Raw genomic sequence first — 17,426 nt, forward strand, 5'->3', positions numbered from 1 at the left:
GATTTTTAAACATCAATTTTATATGGGAATATTCAACAAAACATCTTACTTAGGGTTAGGATTCACACATTAAGTATGGAAGAATGTTACATTAATGGAACATTAAGCCTTAATATTTTATTTCAGTGCTGTTCAGACATGAAACAGACTGCAACCTGTTTGTTAAATGCAGTGGCTCAGTTATAAGCCTGCATTTTCAGATAAATAAAAACATTTTCATAGAAATCTTACGGTGTAAATGTACAAGTTTACTGATTAGTATTTTCTAAGTTTGAGTTAAAAAAAAATCACAATAATCAATTTTTAGATTCATATCGGGAGTAATCGGTATCGAATCGAATCGTGACCTATGAATCGCCAGGTACTATGGAATTCACACCCCTACTGTCTAGTCGAGTGAAATTGTAAGTTCCTTACTTCCACCAGCATATGTGAAAGGTTTATTACTCTACCAAGCACCAACACAGGAACACCAACCCTTTTTTTTTTGCTTTTGTGCGGCCATTGACAACTTAATCCTGTCCTTTGACACAAATTACCCCAAAGTCCGCAATTTTTGAGAGAAAAAAGCATCCCCAGCTGTTTTGAGCCAGCATCATGCTAACCATATAGACTCATGATGTAGGTTATTAAAGCACTAAAACATGTGAACTGTTTTCAAAGTTGTCTGTAATTGTTCAAACACAACCATAAAAAAAACGTAATCATAGAAATTCCACTGTGGAGAGCAAAAACATGTTTTTTAAACTTATATGTGCTTTACCACTCAAGCGATGTGTCTCCCTCTTTTTCTTTTTCTTTTTACCGGATAGGGAAATGGATGTCTCTTCAAAGATATGTGGTTACGTGACCAACTTCTTCTATGGTTTTCTAAACAACAGTGGTTGAACTACTTTCCCCTTTGCACAAATTACCCCACTCTCCCCTACTTGTAGCTCTCGCACGATTCACGGCAAAATGGTCTCAAGTGGCGGACAAACCAAAATATCCACTTCGGTAAAGTTACTCGCTCGCACTTGTGTAAATACTTTGGCATCCCTACACACCTTTATAGTGTACATACTTCAGGCAGCTCTCGCTTTTGTTTGCCAGCGGGTGTACTGCTCTCTTGCTCGGTGTCCGATGCAAAATCACACGGCTCCGCGTTGGACGAGATCAAAGTACTGGGCGAGGGAGCACAGTTATCAAAGTTGTTTGTTTCAATGCCCGAAGACAACGTGGTTGTGGCGATAGAGCCAACCGCCCGCCCGCCCCATATTTTTCCACACAACTCATAGTACAAACTAACGACTCTCCCAAATCCAATCCTGCGTCGGTTATCCACCGCCAATCGATATTTGCTTCTCACAGCCTTAATTTTTGTCGTTAGGACAAGCCGAGTTATCGCTCCCCTCACATGGGGAAAATCATTAGACTTCTCCGAAGGATACTGCCCCAAAAACAGTGAAAATATGTCCACATACTTGCTCTGGCAAGACTCCCAATTGGTGTTTTGTTGACTCTTGTTAGTTTTGTACTCTAGAACGACGTTTAGGAGCAGTTCAGATTCTTTGTCGGTCCACACGAACGAGCCAGGCGCCATGTTTTTGGCTTTGTGGAAGTGACGTCAACGGACGGAAGTTCCTTTGATAGAATCGTATTTGGCTAGCTAACTACTGCCGCTTAGAGACTTGGCATGCTTGTAAATGTACTTAAACGCACTTCTGCAGAGCAGGGGTGTCAAAATCATTTTGTTGCGGGCCACATCACAGTTTTAGCGTCCCTTGGAGGGCCGTTGTGACAAGAATCCATATAAATGTACGGTCGCCTTATAACGTCGCCTTATAACATCACGTATGCACAGCACATTGATTTATAACTACTTTTGAAATCAGAGCTCAATAAGTAGTTGTTTGTTCAACTATTCCACTGAGCCATAGATGTCTATTAGATGTCTCGTCTAAGTTTAGACCGAAATTAGCCCGTCAATAATTGGTCTATATTTTAGCCCGAATCTAGACGACACAATTAATCAAATAAACATTAACTAATAAATTAAAAAATATATATAACTGTAGGTTGTATAAAAGATGGCAAAATGTTTTGCATGACTACATTTTAAACTGTAATTGATCAATGTACAGTGAAGTTCATATTTAGACTTGATACACACATACATATTCTACACAAATAAACGTGGTGTCCGGGTGGGACGCGAACCCACGCTGCCAGCACCAAGGGCAAGCGATGCCTTGCCGCCCAGAGCCCATTTATATTCCTTTAAACAGCGTCTTTCCTTTTTATGCCACGTTTTCGGCTGAAAACCAGGAAGTATCTCGACTTTTCAAAAAAAAAAAAAAAGATTTATTAAGCAGTTATACACAAATAAGGCACACATGTATCATCAAATGACAAATTACTTGACAAAGATCGAGCAAAAGCATTCTAACAATATAATTTAACACATAAGATAAAAGGGAATTATATTTGTAAGAGGACTATAACAAATCAAATATTTCCAATAAAGAAACTAAATGTAAATAAAAGGGCTTTACTATCCATAACAAATTTCAAAGACTTACAAAATAATAGAAAGTCATTTTTCCAGTGTAGTAAACATGGTTTTGTTTTAAAATATCTGCATTTATGAATAAAAAAAATCCCTAAAAGCAACAAAACATTCAAAACTAATTATAATTTCTTGTCTTCCTGAAATACACCAAACAAAATAGACTCTTCTGTCAGGGGAAAATCAATGTGTTTTTTATTTAATTTTAACCAAGTCTTTAAATTAGTCCATGTCACGGTGGGGTTGGAGGACCCAAATGCAGGGAGGCAGGAGAACCACGGCAGGGATGCATGTAATACTGAAAACGCTTTAGTTAACAAAAACACTATCAGGGTTACTGGGTGAACAAAACCAACAAAGATCTGAAAAGACCAAAAATCAAAGTAACAACAAAACACCATTGGCGTGTCCAAATGAGCCTAGGAGCTATGTTGTCTGGGGCTTCATGCCCCTGGTAGGGTCACCCATGGCAAACACAGACAAAGCATGGCTCAGAAAACCCCTATGATGAATGACAATTTTGGACAGCGGTTTCCCTTGCCCGGACGCGGATCACCGGGGCCCCCCTCTGGAGCCAGACCTGGAGACGGGGCTCGAAGGTGAGCGTCTGGTGGCCTATACCCATGGGGCCCGGCCGGGCGCAACCCGAAAAGGCAACGTGGGTCCCCCTTCCCATGGGCTCACCACCTGTGGGAGTGGCCAAAGGGGTCGGTGCGCAGTGAGTTGGGTAGCAGCCAAAGGCGGGGTCCTTGGCGGTCCGAACCCTGGCTACTGAAGCTAGCTCTGGGGACATAGAATGACACCTCTCTGGCAGGGAAGGAGCCCGAGCTGGTGTGTGAGGCCGAGAAGTTCTGACTAGATATAGTCAAACTCGCCTCCACACACAGCTTGGGTTCTGGTACCAATCCTCTCGAGAGGGATTGGATGCTCTTCCACTCTGGAGTTTCCCACGGTGAGAGGCGCAGAGCAGGTGTGGGCATACTTATTGCCCCCCGGCTAGACACCTGAACGAGAAGGTAGCCTTCCTCCGCCTTCGGGTGGGGTGGACGGGGCCTGACTGTTGTTTGTGCTTATGCACCAAGTAGCAGCTCAGAATACCCACCCTTTTTGGAATCCTTGGATGGTGTGCTGTAGAGCGCTCACTCTGGGGACTCCCTTGTTCTGCTGGGGGACTTCAACGCTCACGTGGGCAATGTCGGTGAGACCTGCAGGGGCGGGTTTGGGAGGAACTTTTTCTTATGTACTGGCATCTGTTTCTCCATATAAATCTCTAATTTATAGTGTTTATCATCTTAATCATTTTAGTCGAAATTGGTAAAGAAAATGCAGGGTAGATGACTCTTGACAGGGGCTCTCCTTTCCATCTTTATTAATAAAACTCTTCCAAAAATGGAAACATCTCTTGGAAGCCATCTGTTTAAAACAAATTTACATTTGTCCACAGTTTCACAGATATTATTTTTTTCTGTCATCATTTTGTCCTTAGAGACAACAATCCCCACATATTTGACTTTCTTTCTTCTTCTTTTTTTTACCTCTATATCACATGTAATAGCAAAATCTAAAAAAAATTCAAGTTGAGTTGTAAACCAGAAGCCTTTGAGAAAACATTTGTAGAGCCTGTGGAACTTGATCCACATTTTCCTAAAATAAAGTTGCATCATCCGCTAATTGACTTATCACAATTTTCTGCTCCATTACCTTCAGCCCTCTAACCCTACTGTTTTTTATTAAAATAGACAACATTTTAGCAACCATTATAAACAGTAATGGTGAGCTCCCACAACCCTGTCGGATTCCTTTCTTAATGTCAAACCTGGGGGAAGTGCCGTGACCTAAGGCTACTGAACTATTAATCCCTTTATAAAGCATTCCAATAATGTCTATACATTTCTTCCCAAAACCAAAATAACCTAAAAAAAATTATAATAAAGGGGTATTGCACTGAGTCAAAAGCTTTATAAAAATCTAAAACAAACTAACTATAACCAAAATAAATCCTCTTTCATGAACTATTTGACTATAATCAAGTAAAGCCCATACAAGTCTAATGTTATTGTGATTTGACCTACCTTTTAAAAAAACAGATTGTGTTTCACTAATTAATTCAGATAAACCTATTTTAAATTGAGCTGCAAGAGCCCCTGAAAAAAAATTATAATCTGTAATAAGTAGTGTAATTGGTCTAGATGATCTAATGATCTAAGACGTCTAAATCAAGTTCTCATTTCAACTATCTTTAGATCAAATCCGGACGATTGAATTAAATACACTGAATAATGTGTATTGACACAATAAAGTAAATAAATAACGGACCAACTGGATCATCAGTGTGCAACAAAATGCCAGATCGCACAATTCATGAATAAAGCAGCGAAATACTATTGACCATTTTCACCGACGTCAAGTGATCACGTGACTGCCCTATGACGGACGGCGAAAGGAAATGATTGTTGAATGGAAGTGGACGTGACCTGGAGCGACTTAATGGCTTAGCCACTGTTATTTTACAAATTAAAAGTTATTATTGCCCATAGAGCCATGGAATCTACTACTTCAACCGAAGGTCGCCTGTCAGTCGTAGTTGCACATTAAGTCGGGACTTATAGAGCGTGATATTTACTTAAGTTGGAGATCGTCCAGTGTCCCCGAGGGGGCGTTCCCATGAGGGCTGTGACGTCACGTGCAAAAGGTCAATACGCATATGTGCGTACGAGATTGTCATGTACTGTCAGCGGGTCTTTATAACTGTATGATACCTCCCCACCACTAGGAGGCAGCAACGCGTTTAAGCTTCCGGTTTGTCTGAAGGGAAAAAGTAAAGTGCCAACAGTCATCGGGGGCAAACTTTTGATCTGTAGTCCTCTTGTACGACTATTATTTAGTGAAGGAGAAACCGAAGCTTTCTAAGGCAGTGAATCAATATGAAGCAGTATGTCTAAATGGTTCAGTGTTATGAAGTATTTGCCGCGAATCAGTGTGGTGAGTCATGACACTGCTTCACCACTGCTTTCTGTACCGCTGACGCAATTGTGATGAAATGGTTTAGTGCTTCGAGGCATTTGACACAGTTCAATGTGGGGACATCTGCTGGACAAAAATATATTTAATTTACATTCAGCAAAAGGGCAAAATGTTATTAAGAAATAAGACACTCTTGTGTCAGTTTTAAATTAAAAAGTGAAATGCTTGTGCAACAGAAAATTGACGATGGTATTTGAATAAAATGCTTGTGACACTGGGACGGGGATTTGGGTGTTTCACGAAAAACATAATTTCTGCAGCATTTTGTTTTAGCCAGTTCCTATGACCTCTCCAGCTTTTGAGAAGATACTTTCGGTGATTTGATTTATATTATAAACCAGTGTATATAGTGCGTAAATGAATGCCTACAATATTTATTCAAAAAAAGTTAACTGTTGAGGAGCGAACTCGTAACCTGCTTGGCAGGCAGACACTCTTATCATGTAAGCCATATAAGTATGCTGTTTGCCATTATAGGCTAATGTATTTCTGGTGTGACTAAACAAAAAATCGCTTAAAGTTACGAGAATTCCACCTGACACCAGCAAGTTGTGGCGTGGGTCAGCTCCTAGCGTGTCAGTCACCCAACCTGAAGGTTGGGGGTTCGTGTGTCAACCCTTGTAGTTTTCTTCATTGGAAAAAAAAACAAACAAACTGATAAGATGTACTCGGAACACTACTTGGAAAATGTACTTAATTTTGGAGTGAAAACACTTTCCTAGTTTTTTTCGCTTCGCTTCCGTGGTCACGTGATTTTCCACCGAACGAAGCACGGCATCGGAACAACGTACGAGACACTAACTGCCGCGAGCGCTCGATATCTGCCGAGCGTCTGCTTGACGTCACTAAATGTTCCACCAGATCCAGCGAGACATCGAGACGGGCGATTGTGATGCTTCTGCCGCGAGCGCTCGACACTTGTCTGCATCACTACTATTACTTCGAAAAAAAAAAAACTATTTCTCAAAGACAGATAAGGGCTGCCTAGAGGTGAGTGCTCGATGCCACGTGATTTCAAGTATTTATTTGTTTATTTTTACATTATTTGGGCTTTCAGATAAAAAACAACATGAAAACAGGATGCCAAAAAAATGGAATAATGTGAATAAATCACCCTACATACTTCCCAGTGTTTTGCATGGGGGAAAAAGATGGATGGATGGTATTTTCAAAACGAATAGTTGGTTGGATTCCCTTTGCCTTAATCACTGCCTAGATGTGCCGCGGCATTGCCTGGAGATCCTGGAAGCCCAGGCTTTCTTGATGCCTGCTGTCAGCTCTTTGTTTTTGGGTCTGGTGGCCCTCATTTTCCTCTTGATAGTATTGTATTACAAGCAAAACACTGGGAAGTATTCAGGCTGATTTCTTAACATTATTCTAATTTTTATGACATTCTGTTGTCCTGTAGTTGTTTGTTTTTTATGGTTGGTTGGATTCCCTTTGCCTTAACCACTGTCGTGGCATTGCCTGGGGGTCCTGGAAGCCCAGGCGTTCCTGATGCTTGCTGTCAGCTCTTTGTTTTTGGGTCTGGTGGCACTAATTTTCCTTTTGTAATACAATACTATCAAGATGAAAATGAGGGCCACCAGACCCAAAAACAAAGAGCTGACAGCAAACATTATGAAAGCCTGGGTTTCCAGGACCCCCAGGCAATGCCACGGTGCATCGAGGCAGTGGTTAAGGCAAAAGGAATTCAACCAACTACTCAAGATTGACATATCGGCTTGAAAACATCATCCGTCCAGCCATACTTTTTTGCATGCAAAAGACTAGGAAGTATGCATGGTGATTTTTTCACATTATTCAAATTTTTTTGGCATCCTGTTTTAGTGGGTTTTATGAGCTGGAAGCCCAAATAATGTAAAAATTAACTAATAAATACTTGAAATCACCTAAATTGTGGGCCCTGAATCTATAATCTATGAACGTTTTACTTCTTCAATGGAGTTACAGAAATTATTCAACTTTTTGAGGATATTAAAAAAATATATATGAGCACATTGATGAGAGGGGAAAAAAAGGTCATTTAATTGCCTTTTCTACTCCACACTGTCCGCAGCCAGTACCCCACAAGGTAATATTTGTGCAGCAGTGATAGCAAGCGTGATTCAGAAGTGTGTAATTTTTCATCAACAAATATTTGCACTCCAGTGCAGAAAATATTTTTTTTTACAATGTATCTCAGAGATCTGAAACTAAAAGCTGCGATATAAATAATGGCAGTATTTTTGCAGATGTCAGCGGTCGGCTGGCTGGAAGGAAAATGTTGAGTCTCTACCTAGAAACATCCTAGACCGGCCAAAACAAAACACCATAGCTTTACTTGTTTTGTTTTTTTAAAGAGAAATTGTACTTGATATGTACAACCAAATCAAACTACAACATATCCAAACGCACAGACAGAATGCCAATACTTTTTGTAATAAGGCAAAGACTTGTTGTAATTGGAAAATGTTTCAGCTAACATTTATTTCATTCTTCAAGAACTAGGAAGAGGGTGAACAACTGTGCCATGACGGAGAAAATAAAGGAGGTATTTAAAAGGATTAAACTAATTTAAATAAAAAATGGTCATTAAAGTAAGTAATTAAAGTTATTTTTTTGTCTGTTTGTCTTAGAGTTTCAGATGGTTGTTGTGGAGACCCTAATGGCTATCCTTGGATGGGTTAAAGAGCCTAAACTCTTGGGGAAAAATCAAAGCTGAGAGTGGACAGTTGCCCATAAAGACTCTGGAGACTTTTGACACTATGTCCTGGGAAATTACAAATTGTTGTTTTTTTTCTTCTTCTTTGTTTTAGTTTATGCATCCCAGGTAGGTAGTGTCTGCATTAGTTTTTTAAACTATTTTTGTAGACTGTTAGCCACTTTTCCACCCCAATTTCAAAACAAAACAAGTGTTTGTATTATATTGGTAATATTGTTATAAAAAAATTATGCAATATGTTTATAAATGTGTAAAGAAATTACAAATACATCTTTACATTCAAATGTTTGTGATGGTTGGATAATGTTTGAAAAACAATGTATTGATTTGGATCTAAGTGGGATAGTTTGGTTAATGTTAACATCAAGAGATGTATTTATATCCAATGGTAAAATAAGCATGACATTAGTGTTACTGAAACCCAATTAAAAGTTCCAAAAACAGGTGATGTGTATTGTCATCCTGGAGCTACATCAAGGTAAGGATCATCAAGTTAAATTTGGTCCCTTTTCAGACAACCTGATTTAACATTCATTTTTGACAAATTTAATTTCCTTTAATATTGGTTTGTTGTGAATAATATGTTTAACAGACATCTATATGACAATTTAAATTTGGTATAAAAGTGAACGTCTAGCAAATGTCTAAATTCAGACGTCTATTAGTGGTTATTTAAATATCTAAGATTAGACGAGGCGTATACAATTGGTATAAAAATAAACGTCTAATTTTAGACGTCTATAAATAGATATCTATTAGCGGTTATCTAAACGTCTAAGAATAGACGAGGGGTCTAGACGTAGACGTCTATTAGACGTTTAAGCTTAGACATCTAAAAAACTTTCATTTTTAGATCATTTGTAGACCGTTTTTAGCCTAGACGTCTAAGTACCATTTAGACGTCTATTAGATGTATTTTAGACTGAAAAATGCTGGGTGGGATCTTTCTATTTACTTTACAGGAGGGATTTGTAACTAAAATGCTTACAATATGTCAAAGTGAAGGCAATTTGCAAAAAACAAAGTCGACACATGATTTGCATTCGCGGGCCACATACAGTAAAATGACGTTGCAGGCTGGATCTGGCCCCTGGGCCTTGAGTATGACACTTGTGCGTTACGGGAGAGGATTTTCACTCCCACTCCCATAAAAATAAATCCTGTCCCGTCCCAGTACTGATGTCCTGTTCCGCTTCCGGTGAAAACGACTCCCACTCCCAGGTCAGCTACATTAAAAAAAAGTTGTATTTTCCTCATCTAGTAATCACTTCACACATCAAAGTTCAGCAAAATACAGAACCTTCGCTCACCAAATCATTTTTAGAAATAGACAGCAAACAAAAAATTTTACTTTTTTTGCTGTTTAATTTCATAATACACTAACCCCTAATGGGTGGAAAGGCACTCCAAAGACCCAGCTATTATCATACATACACTAGTATTATATACAAGCATTTAAAAAGTCTGTTTTCCATAGTATATTCCCTTTAATCTTACACAAAGAGAGAAATCCAGGTGATGAACGAGACAAGTACAAAGATGCAGAGAAGAAGGGAGCGACAGCGAGCCAGCTGGTGTTGCCTGCATGGCGATCCATCTCTGAAGATGACAGGCATCATCGTCATCATCAAGACATTATTTTATTAGGGTCTATTATTCAATAACAACGGAGACTTACACAGAAATCCGCCGGCAGACACTTGTCTTCTTCTTCTCCTTGTCAAACTTTTTCTTTGCTACTGAAGCTTTGCTTTTGTGCCTCTGCCTTGTTGTGTCCAACATGCAACTGAAAAACCGTCATTGGAGGCACATTTACACTTCAGATAAAAAATTATCAATCGTACATCAGACACTTAATTGGCCACAAAATTTAACCATTACACCTGCACAAATAAAAACTCTTCAGTATTCATGTACACAATGGCTGTTATTAGGGTTGAGCATTGATGAAGAACTACATTGTGAATATTAAACAGTCCTAAAATAAAATTAACAACTTTTATATAAGATTTTTTAAACATTCTATAATTTTATACAAAGTCAAAAATGAACTTTTTATCAAAGCGAAAGCATTGTATGCATGTTAAATAAGGCATTGTATGCATGTTAAATTGTGGTTAAATAAGGTAGGTAGGTGTGGTTAAATTAGGTAGGTAGGTAGGTAGAGTACAGGATTAAAAACCTCTTGTGTGGCACATTTCCGCCAGTATCAGCTTTACATGGGACAGGGTGCTTTGGGGCAGGAGACGAATGTGGAGGTGGTTCAGACTGAGGCACAGTTACAGGCACTTCATCCGGATCAAGTAGCCTGAAAGATGAAGAAAAGCTCTTAGAAAAAGAAGAAAGGAGGTATGAAGGTGGCACGAAGCAGCACCCGTTATCCCCCAAGCAGATGTCGTCCTTGTTGATGCCGTTGCAGCTGGATGCTGAGCTCAAGCAGGGAGACGGGCAGGCAGGAAACGACTTACTAGCCGGGTCAGCTTCCCCATGAGCGGCCCGCTTCTTGGACTCTCGCTTTGCCTTCTGGAGAGGCTGGCATGCAAGCAAATTATTTTAATCAGATAATCAGGCTCTATTTTTGTGCAAAGTGCAGTCTAATGTGCGCATGGGTGAAGTTTTCTTTCATTTGGTATTTTTGTAGACTTTGAGCCGGTACAACTAGTGAAATATAATTGCTTCAAACGGCATTTTTAACAATGTTGAGGTGTCAAATATTTTGACTATCGGCTAATCAAGGGCAGTCATTTTCCCATGTAGGTGCACCTAATGTTGAGGTGAGTGGGACGGATGGCTCATTAGAGAATCCTCACCTGGATGTCACTTGGAATCAATGACACACTGACTCTGCGGCGACTGCCATTCTAGCAAAGAGCAGATGGGTAAATGTGAGCAGCGGCAGCCATCTTACCACAGACAACATGGCCTGATACCTGCTGAAAGCTTTTCTTCCAGCTGTCACTTTCATCCGGATCTAATGGTGGGAGAAAAAAAATCCTGTCAAGTCAAACAGTGGGAAAACCAAACAGAAGCTTCAAGAAAATGATGCGAGACCGAGCGGAGCTCCAGGCTCATCGATGCTCCTGCAGGAGTTCTGCTGCTGGGTCATCTTTTTGGCCTCCTCCAGCTCCACCTCATGTCGCTCCAGTCGTCTCCTTACATTCTCCACGTGAGCCACCATGAGCTCTACTGCCCGACTCACACGAGCCTCCTGTTGAATCACATAGCAGGCAGCAACATTTATACACTCACTGGTCCAGGTTTTAAAGTATTAACTCACCCAATAAGGATGATTGCTCAGGTCAAAAGTCAGTTTTGGAACTATTACTGCTAAATTACACTGAACAAACTATAAACTCAACATTTGTTTCTCCTGTTTAACAATAATATGCCATGGGGTTTTGTCAACTAGCATCCCACTTTAGCCACCAGAGTTGTTCCCCCTGAATGTTAATTTCTCTACAATAAGCCACGCCCAAAGAGTTTGGGGAGAATATGGCTATAGTCTTGTATTCCATCTGTCTAGATACAGAAAGAAAGTTGGTTGGATGGGTGCGTGTACCTGGTGCACTGCTCCAAGCACCTCGGCCGTGTTGGAAATACGCTCAACGGTGCCAGTGAGGATGTCCAGCGACAATTCCAGCTTCTGCAGGATTTTACTGCGCTTGCTGTCCAAACACAGGCCCTTTAGTGCCTATAAAACACCACAAACAACTTGACATTCCCCTGCCCTCTTCCTGCTCATGTTATGACACCAGGTACGTGCGGGGTGGGGGTGAATCTATGGGTGCCCCTTTGGCACTGATGCCCAAAGTGCCCCTTTGTCCATCTTTTTATTTTATATTTAAAAACAATCGTTTGTGAAATGAGTTTTGTTGCCTTCCAAAACTAAAATTCAGCAACATAATTTACATAAAACAAATTATTATTAAGTTATGTTAGATGACGTCATACTACGAGACGCGCCCTATTTTGCCAGGTCGCTCGCCACTACACTTGCGGTCGGTAAGTTGGTCTCTCCGTTTGTATTTACGTAGTCTCACTCCAAGCCAAGGTCATAGAATGCAGAAACCTCAAGCAAAACGAATGCCTTTATTTAATAAATCTTGTAGACATGATCACAGAGCAAGCTGTGTGCTAGCCTAGCTTCAATTGAAATGTAGTGACACAAGTTGTAATCAGCCTCGCAACTACAATGAAGTCTGACATTTGTGCGCAGCTTGTTCTAAGGACACGGGAAAGATGTCCCCCTCAGTTTCATAAAGACCACGATTCTTCCCATCCACTTTCGCTGCGGCAAAAATCCCCGGTAAAACTAACGTTCCTCTTCCATTGGGACCGGGCATCGAGCTTCTGCTCCAACTACTGATGCGTTTAGGTACTGAGAATGTCGGAATTTGTAATTCTCGCTCAGAATTTTTTATAAAATCTTCCTGAATACTCCAACTTGTAGCATGTACTCAATGATAGCTGAATTGAAATATACTTCAAAATATACGTGGAAATTGCTACATGAACTTTGTTTTTATTTTAACTAAGAGCTCGTTTTGGGGGTTTTGCGGTCAGAGTAACCTCGGAATTACACCGCATGCGTGTGCGTTGCGTCTCCGATCCGCTGCGTGGGCCCAGCCGATTCGTTTCAATTATATCATCTTGTTCAAAAAACACCGGCTGTGTGTGCGCTGCGGATCAACTGCGGACAAGCTGCGTCGTGCCGGAGCCCGCCGCACGGATAGACCTATTTTCTATTTTTGCCAGATGACGAATGCGTCGGCATCCGTAATGGCACTCCACCACAGAAAACATCGAGCGGGACAGGAAAACCGACGCAGTTTCAAAATAAAAAATTCCGGTTACATTTCAGAATAAAATACCCGCCAGATCCTATTTCGCAATCATGTCAGCAAAACGTCTTAATGCTTAAACGCTTAATTTACCGCAGCGAACATGGACGAGGAGAGATTTATAATTGAGGTGGATTATATATGACACGGCACATCTTTTTTATTTGGACAACCTAAAAAATGATGCTGCAAGGAACGTCATAGAAGCTGTGGGAGTGGACGGTGAGTTTATTCAAAGGAAGTCCACCCCTCTTTCTGCTTCTCTGTTGAGCACACTTTCTGTGTGTTTGTCGTTGTTTTTAATGCCACATTATCGCGCGAGACACGGCGGCAAATTGTCGAAATTGTTTTTTTAACATCCCTAGTAGATAGTGCAAGCACGTTATCATGTGCCCCTTTTTTTGCTTTGAGCACGCACCTGCCCCTCTAAAGGTCACTGCACGCCCCCGATGGACACGTTACTTTTTTTTAGGTGTAAAGTTTGATTCTCTGGAGTGCCTGCCTATCCATTCAGAGTGACCACGCGAATCTTATTGGGCGGCATGGTGATGAAGTGCTGTCTCCAGTCCACCAGTGAACATAAAAATGGTGATTTGGATTTTTGCTAAGACACCAGGACACGTTTAAAACTGCGGGTTGTGAAGCAAAAAATCATTTGAAGTGTTACTCTGTTGTGCACAGTTTACCTCCAGTGTCTCTCTGCCTCTGGACAGCTCCAGCAGGACGTTCTCCTCAGCCAGGTTACGAGCGTGCTCTTCCGCCTGGAGCCTCTGCTTCAGGGTGTATTGGTCACAGCGGAAAGACAAAGCGATCTGAGTGAAGTTCTTCTGTGAAGGTGACAGTGAGGATGTCCAAAAAAGAAACAGTTAGAGTAACTGTGGCTTTTTGCCGGTGGCCAGTGGTCAGGTGTCAATCGGGTCCAAATGTCAAGTAACGAGTTTCAAATTAGGGCCAGATGTTGAATTGAGTTTTAGCAGCTGAACTGTTCATGGAATCTCTAAATCTCTAAAAATAAATAAATTGACTTACTTCCAAATCACTCTCTGACATCTCCACACTGTAAAGAAACAAAAGTTCAGTGAGCACATTTAATATTCATACTAAAAATATGTTTTTTGTGGATGTTAGGCTGAGACCTGTTGAGGCCCACTCGATCAATGATGGACAGATCATTCCAGTTAGTTGGTGGCACCTCCTGACTGCTTTCTGGAATTCAAAAGACTTGGTTATAATTGATGATTCCGATCTTACGTCAAAATGAAATGGCAGTTTTGGGGTGAAATGATGACCCTCTTCGTCCATTGAAAAAGCATTGGACTTTGGATCCTTGTAATTTGATTTGTGATGATTATTTTGGATTTGAAAATGTGAAGAAATGTCATTTGACTACTATAACAATCTGCCTGGTTTGTTTGATAGTCACATGCAAAGCAAAACAATATGCGGTTTGCTTACACCTACCAGTTTGTGGTGTTGCTCTCAACGCAACACCACAAACTGCATTTGTGGTGTTGCGTTGCAGGAATATCAGAAATTCTCGGATGTTCGGAATTGTCAGTATGCATCTTTCCAATGAAACAGTTTTGTTGATAACATATGAGGTAAAGAATTAGAGCACATTATTATTTATTTACTAGTAGCTTTTTACATCCCGCAAGTGTTGGAACAATCCTATTACTGAGAACTTTATACCTGAGCACTTCGACATAAAACTTATGTCTCTTAGATGCCATTGTAGCTAGTTAAGCTAACTATGGGTTAGCGTTCAAAAAGCAGCTCAAGATGAAACTAAGAACAGTTTTGTCACATTTGGCTTCAATGTTTAAAAATCTGGTGTGATTTATTTTTACAACTATATTTGTCAACTTAGAGACATATTGATATAGTTACATCCAAATGTTTCATCTAAATATTAAATCTATACACTTGTAGGTCTCTCTCTCTCTCTCTCTCTCTCTCTCTCTCTCTCTCTCTCTCTCTCTCTCTCTCTCTCTCTCTCTCTCTCTCTCTCTCTCTCCTCTCTCTCCTCTCTCTCTCTCTCTCTCTCTCTCTCTCTCTCTCTCTCTCTCTCTCTCTCTCTCTCTCTCTCTCTCTCTCTCTCTCTCTCTCTCTCTCTCTCTCTCTCTCTCTCTCTCTCTCTCTCTCTCTCTCTCTCTCTCTCTCTCTCTCTCTCTATATATATATATATATATATATATATATATATATATTTATATATATCCAATGCATTTCAACGGGTGTCAATTACATGCAGATTTTCTCTATTTGCAGGTCAGCCCAGTCCCGACCTTACTGCAAATAGCAATGCTTCACTGCATAGTTTTAAATTGTAATTTGCACTGGGTCTGCCCTATGCCAGAGCATAAATAGGCCTAATAATTTTTTGCTGATTTTAAATGACATGCAGGACAAACGCAATACCTTAATATAACAATTTTTGAGTGAGTTAATTTATACGCGGATAAACAGTACCGCTAAACGTTATGGTTTTTCAGGACAGCACCTTAAAGTCCCCCACAAAGAGGATATGATCATATTTCAGCATGATTTCGGCAAGAAGATTTGCAAAGTCGTTTAAAAAGTCCTTAATGTATTTTGGAGGTTGGTAAATGACACAACACAGTGACAGTTTGGTCGACTTAAAAAAAAAGTGGCTTCAAAGCTCTGATCGATGTGCTAAATAGACATCTTTTACATTTTATTATTATATATTTTTTTAATAGTCGCCGTTCCTCCACCTTGGCCCGACGTCCTTGGAGCGTCCAAGTAAACACAGCTGTAGTAAATTCAATCATAACGGTGAACTCACCAGCGACAGTCCAGGTCTCCGTCAGGCAGAAGAAATCTAAGTTGCTAGAAAGGAAAAACTCCCTCAAAATAAACGTTTTGTTTGTCAATGACCGCGCATTTAACAGCGGGACCCTAGTGGGAGCAGCATGGGGTGCATGGTCCTTCTGTCCGGCGGTCTCGAGGAAGCTCCTTCAGAAGCTGGAGGTCGGCACCGCGTCCAAAACGCGAAGGGCAGCACGATCGAAGGTTTTCGGGTGAACAGACGACAGGTAGCAGCCAGGAGTAGACAGGGTCTAGGATACGCCATAACGGAATACATCCATGCGTTCGGGAACGAGAAGGGGACGAAGCTAGTTCCAGCGCCCGTTTTCGCTTCACCAGCTGGCCGCCGCGTTTACCCCGGCGCCGCTGTCAACACCTGTAAGAGTTGTGTTTACGTTTTTATATCCCGCCCCCGTAAAGCGGTTGCGGGTTGTCTTTAGGATTAATGGCTACCGCCGCCGATGGTACGGAGGGGAATTACTTTACGTAATAGTCGGTGCGGTGTATTTACGTCATTTTTCTACGCGACGTGCCGACGTCACAGGGGGTAGGCGTCGGTCACATTTGGCCGACGTCGGATTAGTGTATCTAGGCCAGGGGTGCTCAAGTTCGGTTTTCCATGTTTCTATCCACCAACACACCTGATTCATGATCAGGATCGTTATCAGGCTTCTGCAAAGCTTGCTGATTATCTGATCATTAGATTCAGCTGTGCTACAGGAGGGAAACATGGAAAACAGGCTGGATAGGGGCTCTCGAGGATTGAACTTCAGCACCCCTGATCTAGGCCTTTAGATATCTCCCTCCTACAACACAGCTGATTCAAAAAATCAGTTAATCTGCAAGCTCTGGAAAAACCTGGTGATCCTGATCATTCAACCTGGTGTGTTGGAGTGGGTTAATGACACAAAAATGCTATGAATCGTAACTGAAATTCGTATGCACATCTCTACTTATGTCCACTTCAACCTCTGAGAACATCAAAACAATTGCCAGTATTTTTGATTTATGGGTATTAAGCCTTTGTCTCACCACATTCACAATTCCAAACATTTCTGATATTTACGCAATGCAAATGCTATCAGGCTTCCCGTCTCTGTACACCCATGTTTACCTGTAGAGAAGAGAAACTTACCCGAATCACTGTCATGAAACGACGCATGAAAGCCATTCGTCTCCACATCCATCTGAAAGCCAACCGAGCCGCTTAGTATTTTTATGGCTCCTTCGCTGTTGACTCGACTCATCTCAGGGTGTATGACTGCGTGGACTGGCTCCATCTTAACCTGCTTCATAATCTCACTCAGGTAAATGCAACTCCAGTCAGCTATTTCATGGTGGCTGCTTTGCGTTTGGACTCTCTCACTCAGCAGTACTGAGAATAGATAATCTCATTAAGAGATCCACAGTCAAGGCAGAACAGGACAAGTAGCTTTGAGCCTCTCGTGCCATGTTTATCTACAGCAAACAAAACATG

At 41.0% G+C, this 17,426-nt stretch overlaps 1 protein-coding gene and 2 long non-coding RNA genes across 6 annotated transcripts; 2 read left to right on the forward strand and 1 right to left on the reverse strand.

Annotated features, from left to right (window-relative positions):
• The first annotated feature begins 5,366 nt into the window (after positions 1 to 5,366).
• LOC144039439 (uncharacterized) lies at positions 5,367 to 8,719 on the forward strand. Its single transcript, XR_013289453.1, has 4 exons — positions 5,367 to 5,530; positions 6,434 to 6,562; positions 8,057 to 8,105; positions 8,191 to 8,719. It is a non-coding gene; the product is annotated as an uncharacterized LOC144039439 (long non-coding RNA).
• A 1,024-nt stretch (positions 8,720 to 9,743) lies between these two features.
• Positions 9,744 to 17,337, reverse strand: LOC144039417 (uncharacterized). Of its 4 annotated transcripts, XM_077552750.1 has the most exons (12): positions 17,085 to 17,337; positions 14,254 to 14,323; positions 14,147 to 14,174; positions 13,804 to 13,944; positions 11,836 to 11,967; positions 11,328 to 11,484; positions 11,207 to 11,247; positions 11,087 to 11,137; positions 10,651 to 10,808; positions 10,459 to 10,584; positions 9,955 to 10,062; positions 9,744 to 9,875 (listed from the first exon to the last, which is right to left on the reverse strand). In XM_077552750.1, the coding sequence occupies exons 1-12, from the start codon at positions 17,242 to 17,244 to the stop codon at positions 9,770 to 9,772; spliced, it is 1,278 nt and encodes a 425-aa protein (XP_077408876.1). In that variant the 5' UTR covers positions 17,245 to 17,337; the 3' UTR covers positions 9,744 to 9,769. The 4 variants fall into 4 exon arrangements, 3 of the variants coding, with proteins under 3 accessions (XP_077408876.1, XP_077408866.1, XP_077408884.1); XM_077552740.1 differs by having other exon boundaries at positions 10,459 to 10,808; XM_077552758.1 differs by lacking the exon at positions 17,085 to 17,337 and adding an exon at positions 15,927 to 17,068 and having other exon boundaries at positions 10,459 to 10,808.
• Positions 12,236 to 15,102, forward strand: LOC144039437 (uncharacterized). The gene is made up of 3 exons (XR_013289449.1): positions 12,236 to 12,278; positions 13,590 to 13,705; positions 13,799 to 15,102. It is a non-coding gene; the product is annotated as an uncharacterized LOC144039437 (long non-coding RNA).
• Positions 17,338 to 17,426: the final 89 nt, after the last annotated feature.

This window comes from Vanacampus margaritifer, chromosome 1, assembly GCF_051991255.1.
Source record: "Vanacampus margaritifer isolate UIUO_Vmar chromosome 1, RoL_Vmar_1.0, whole genome shotgun sequence".
NCBI lineage: Eukaryota > Metazoa > Chordata > Actinopteri > Syngnathiformes > Syngnathidae > Vanacampus > Vanacampus margaritifer.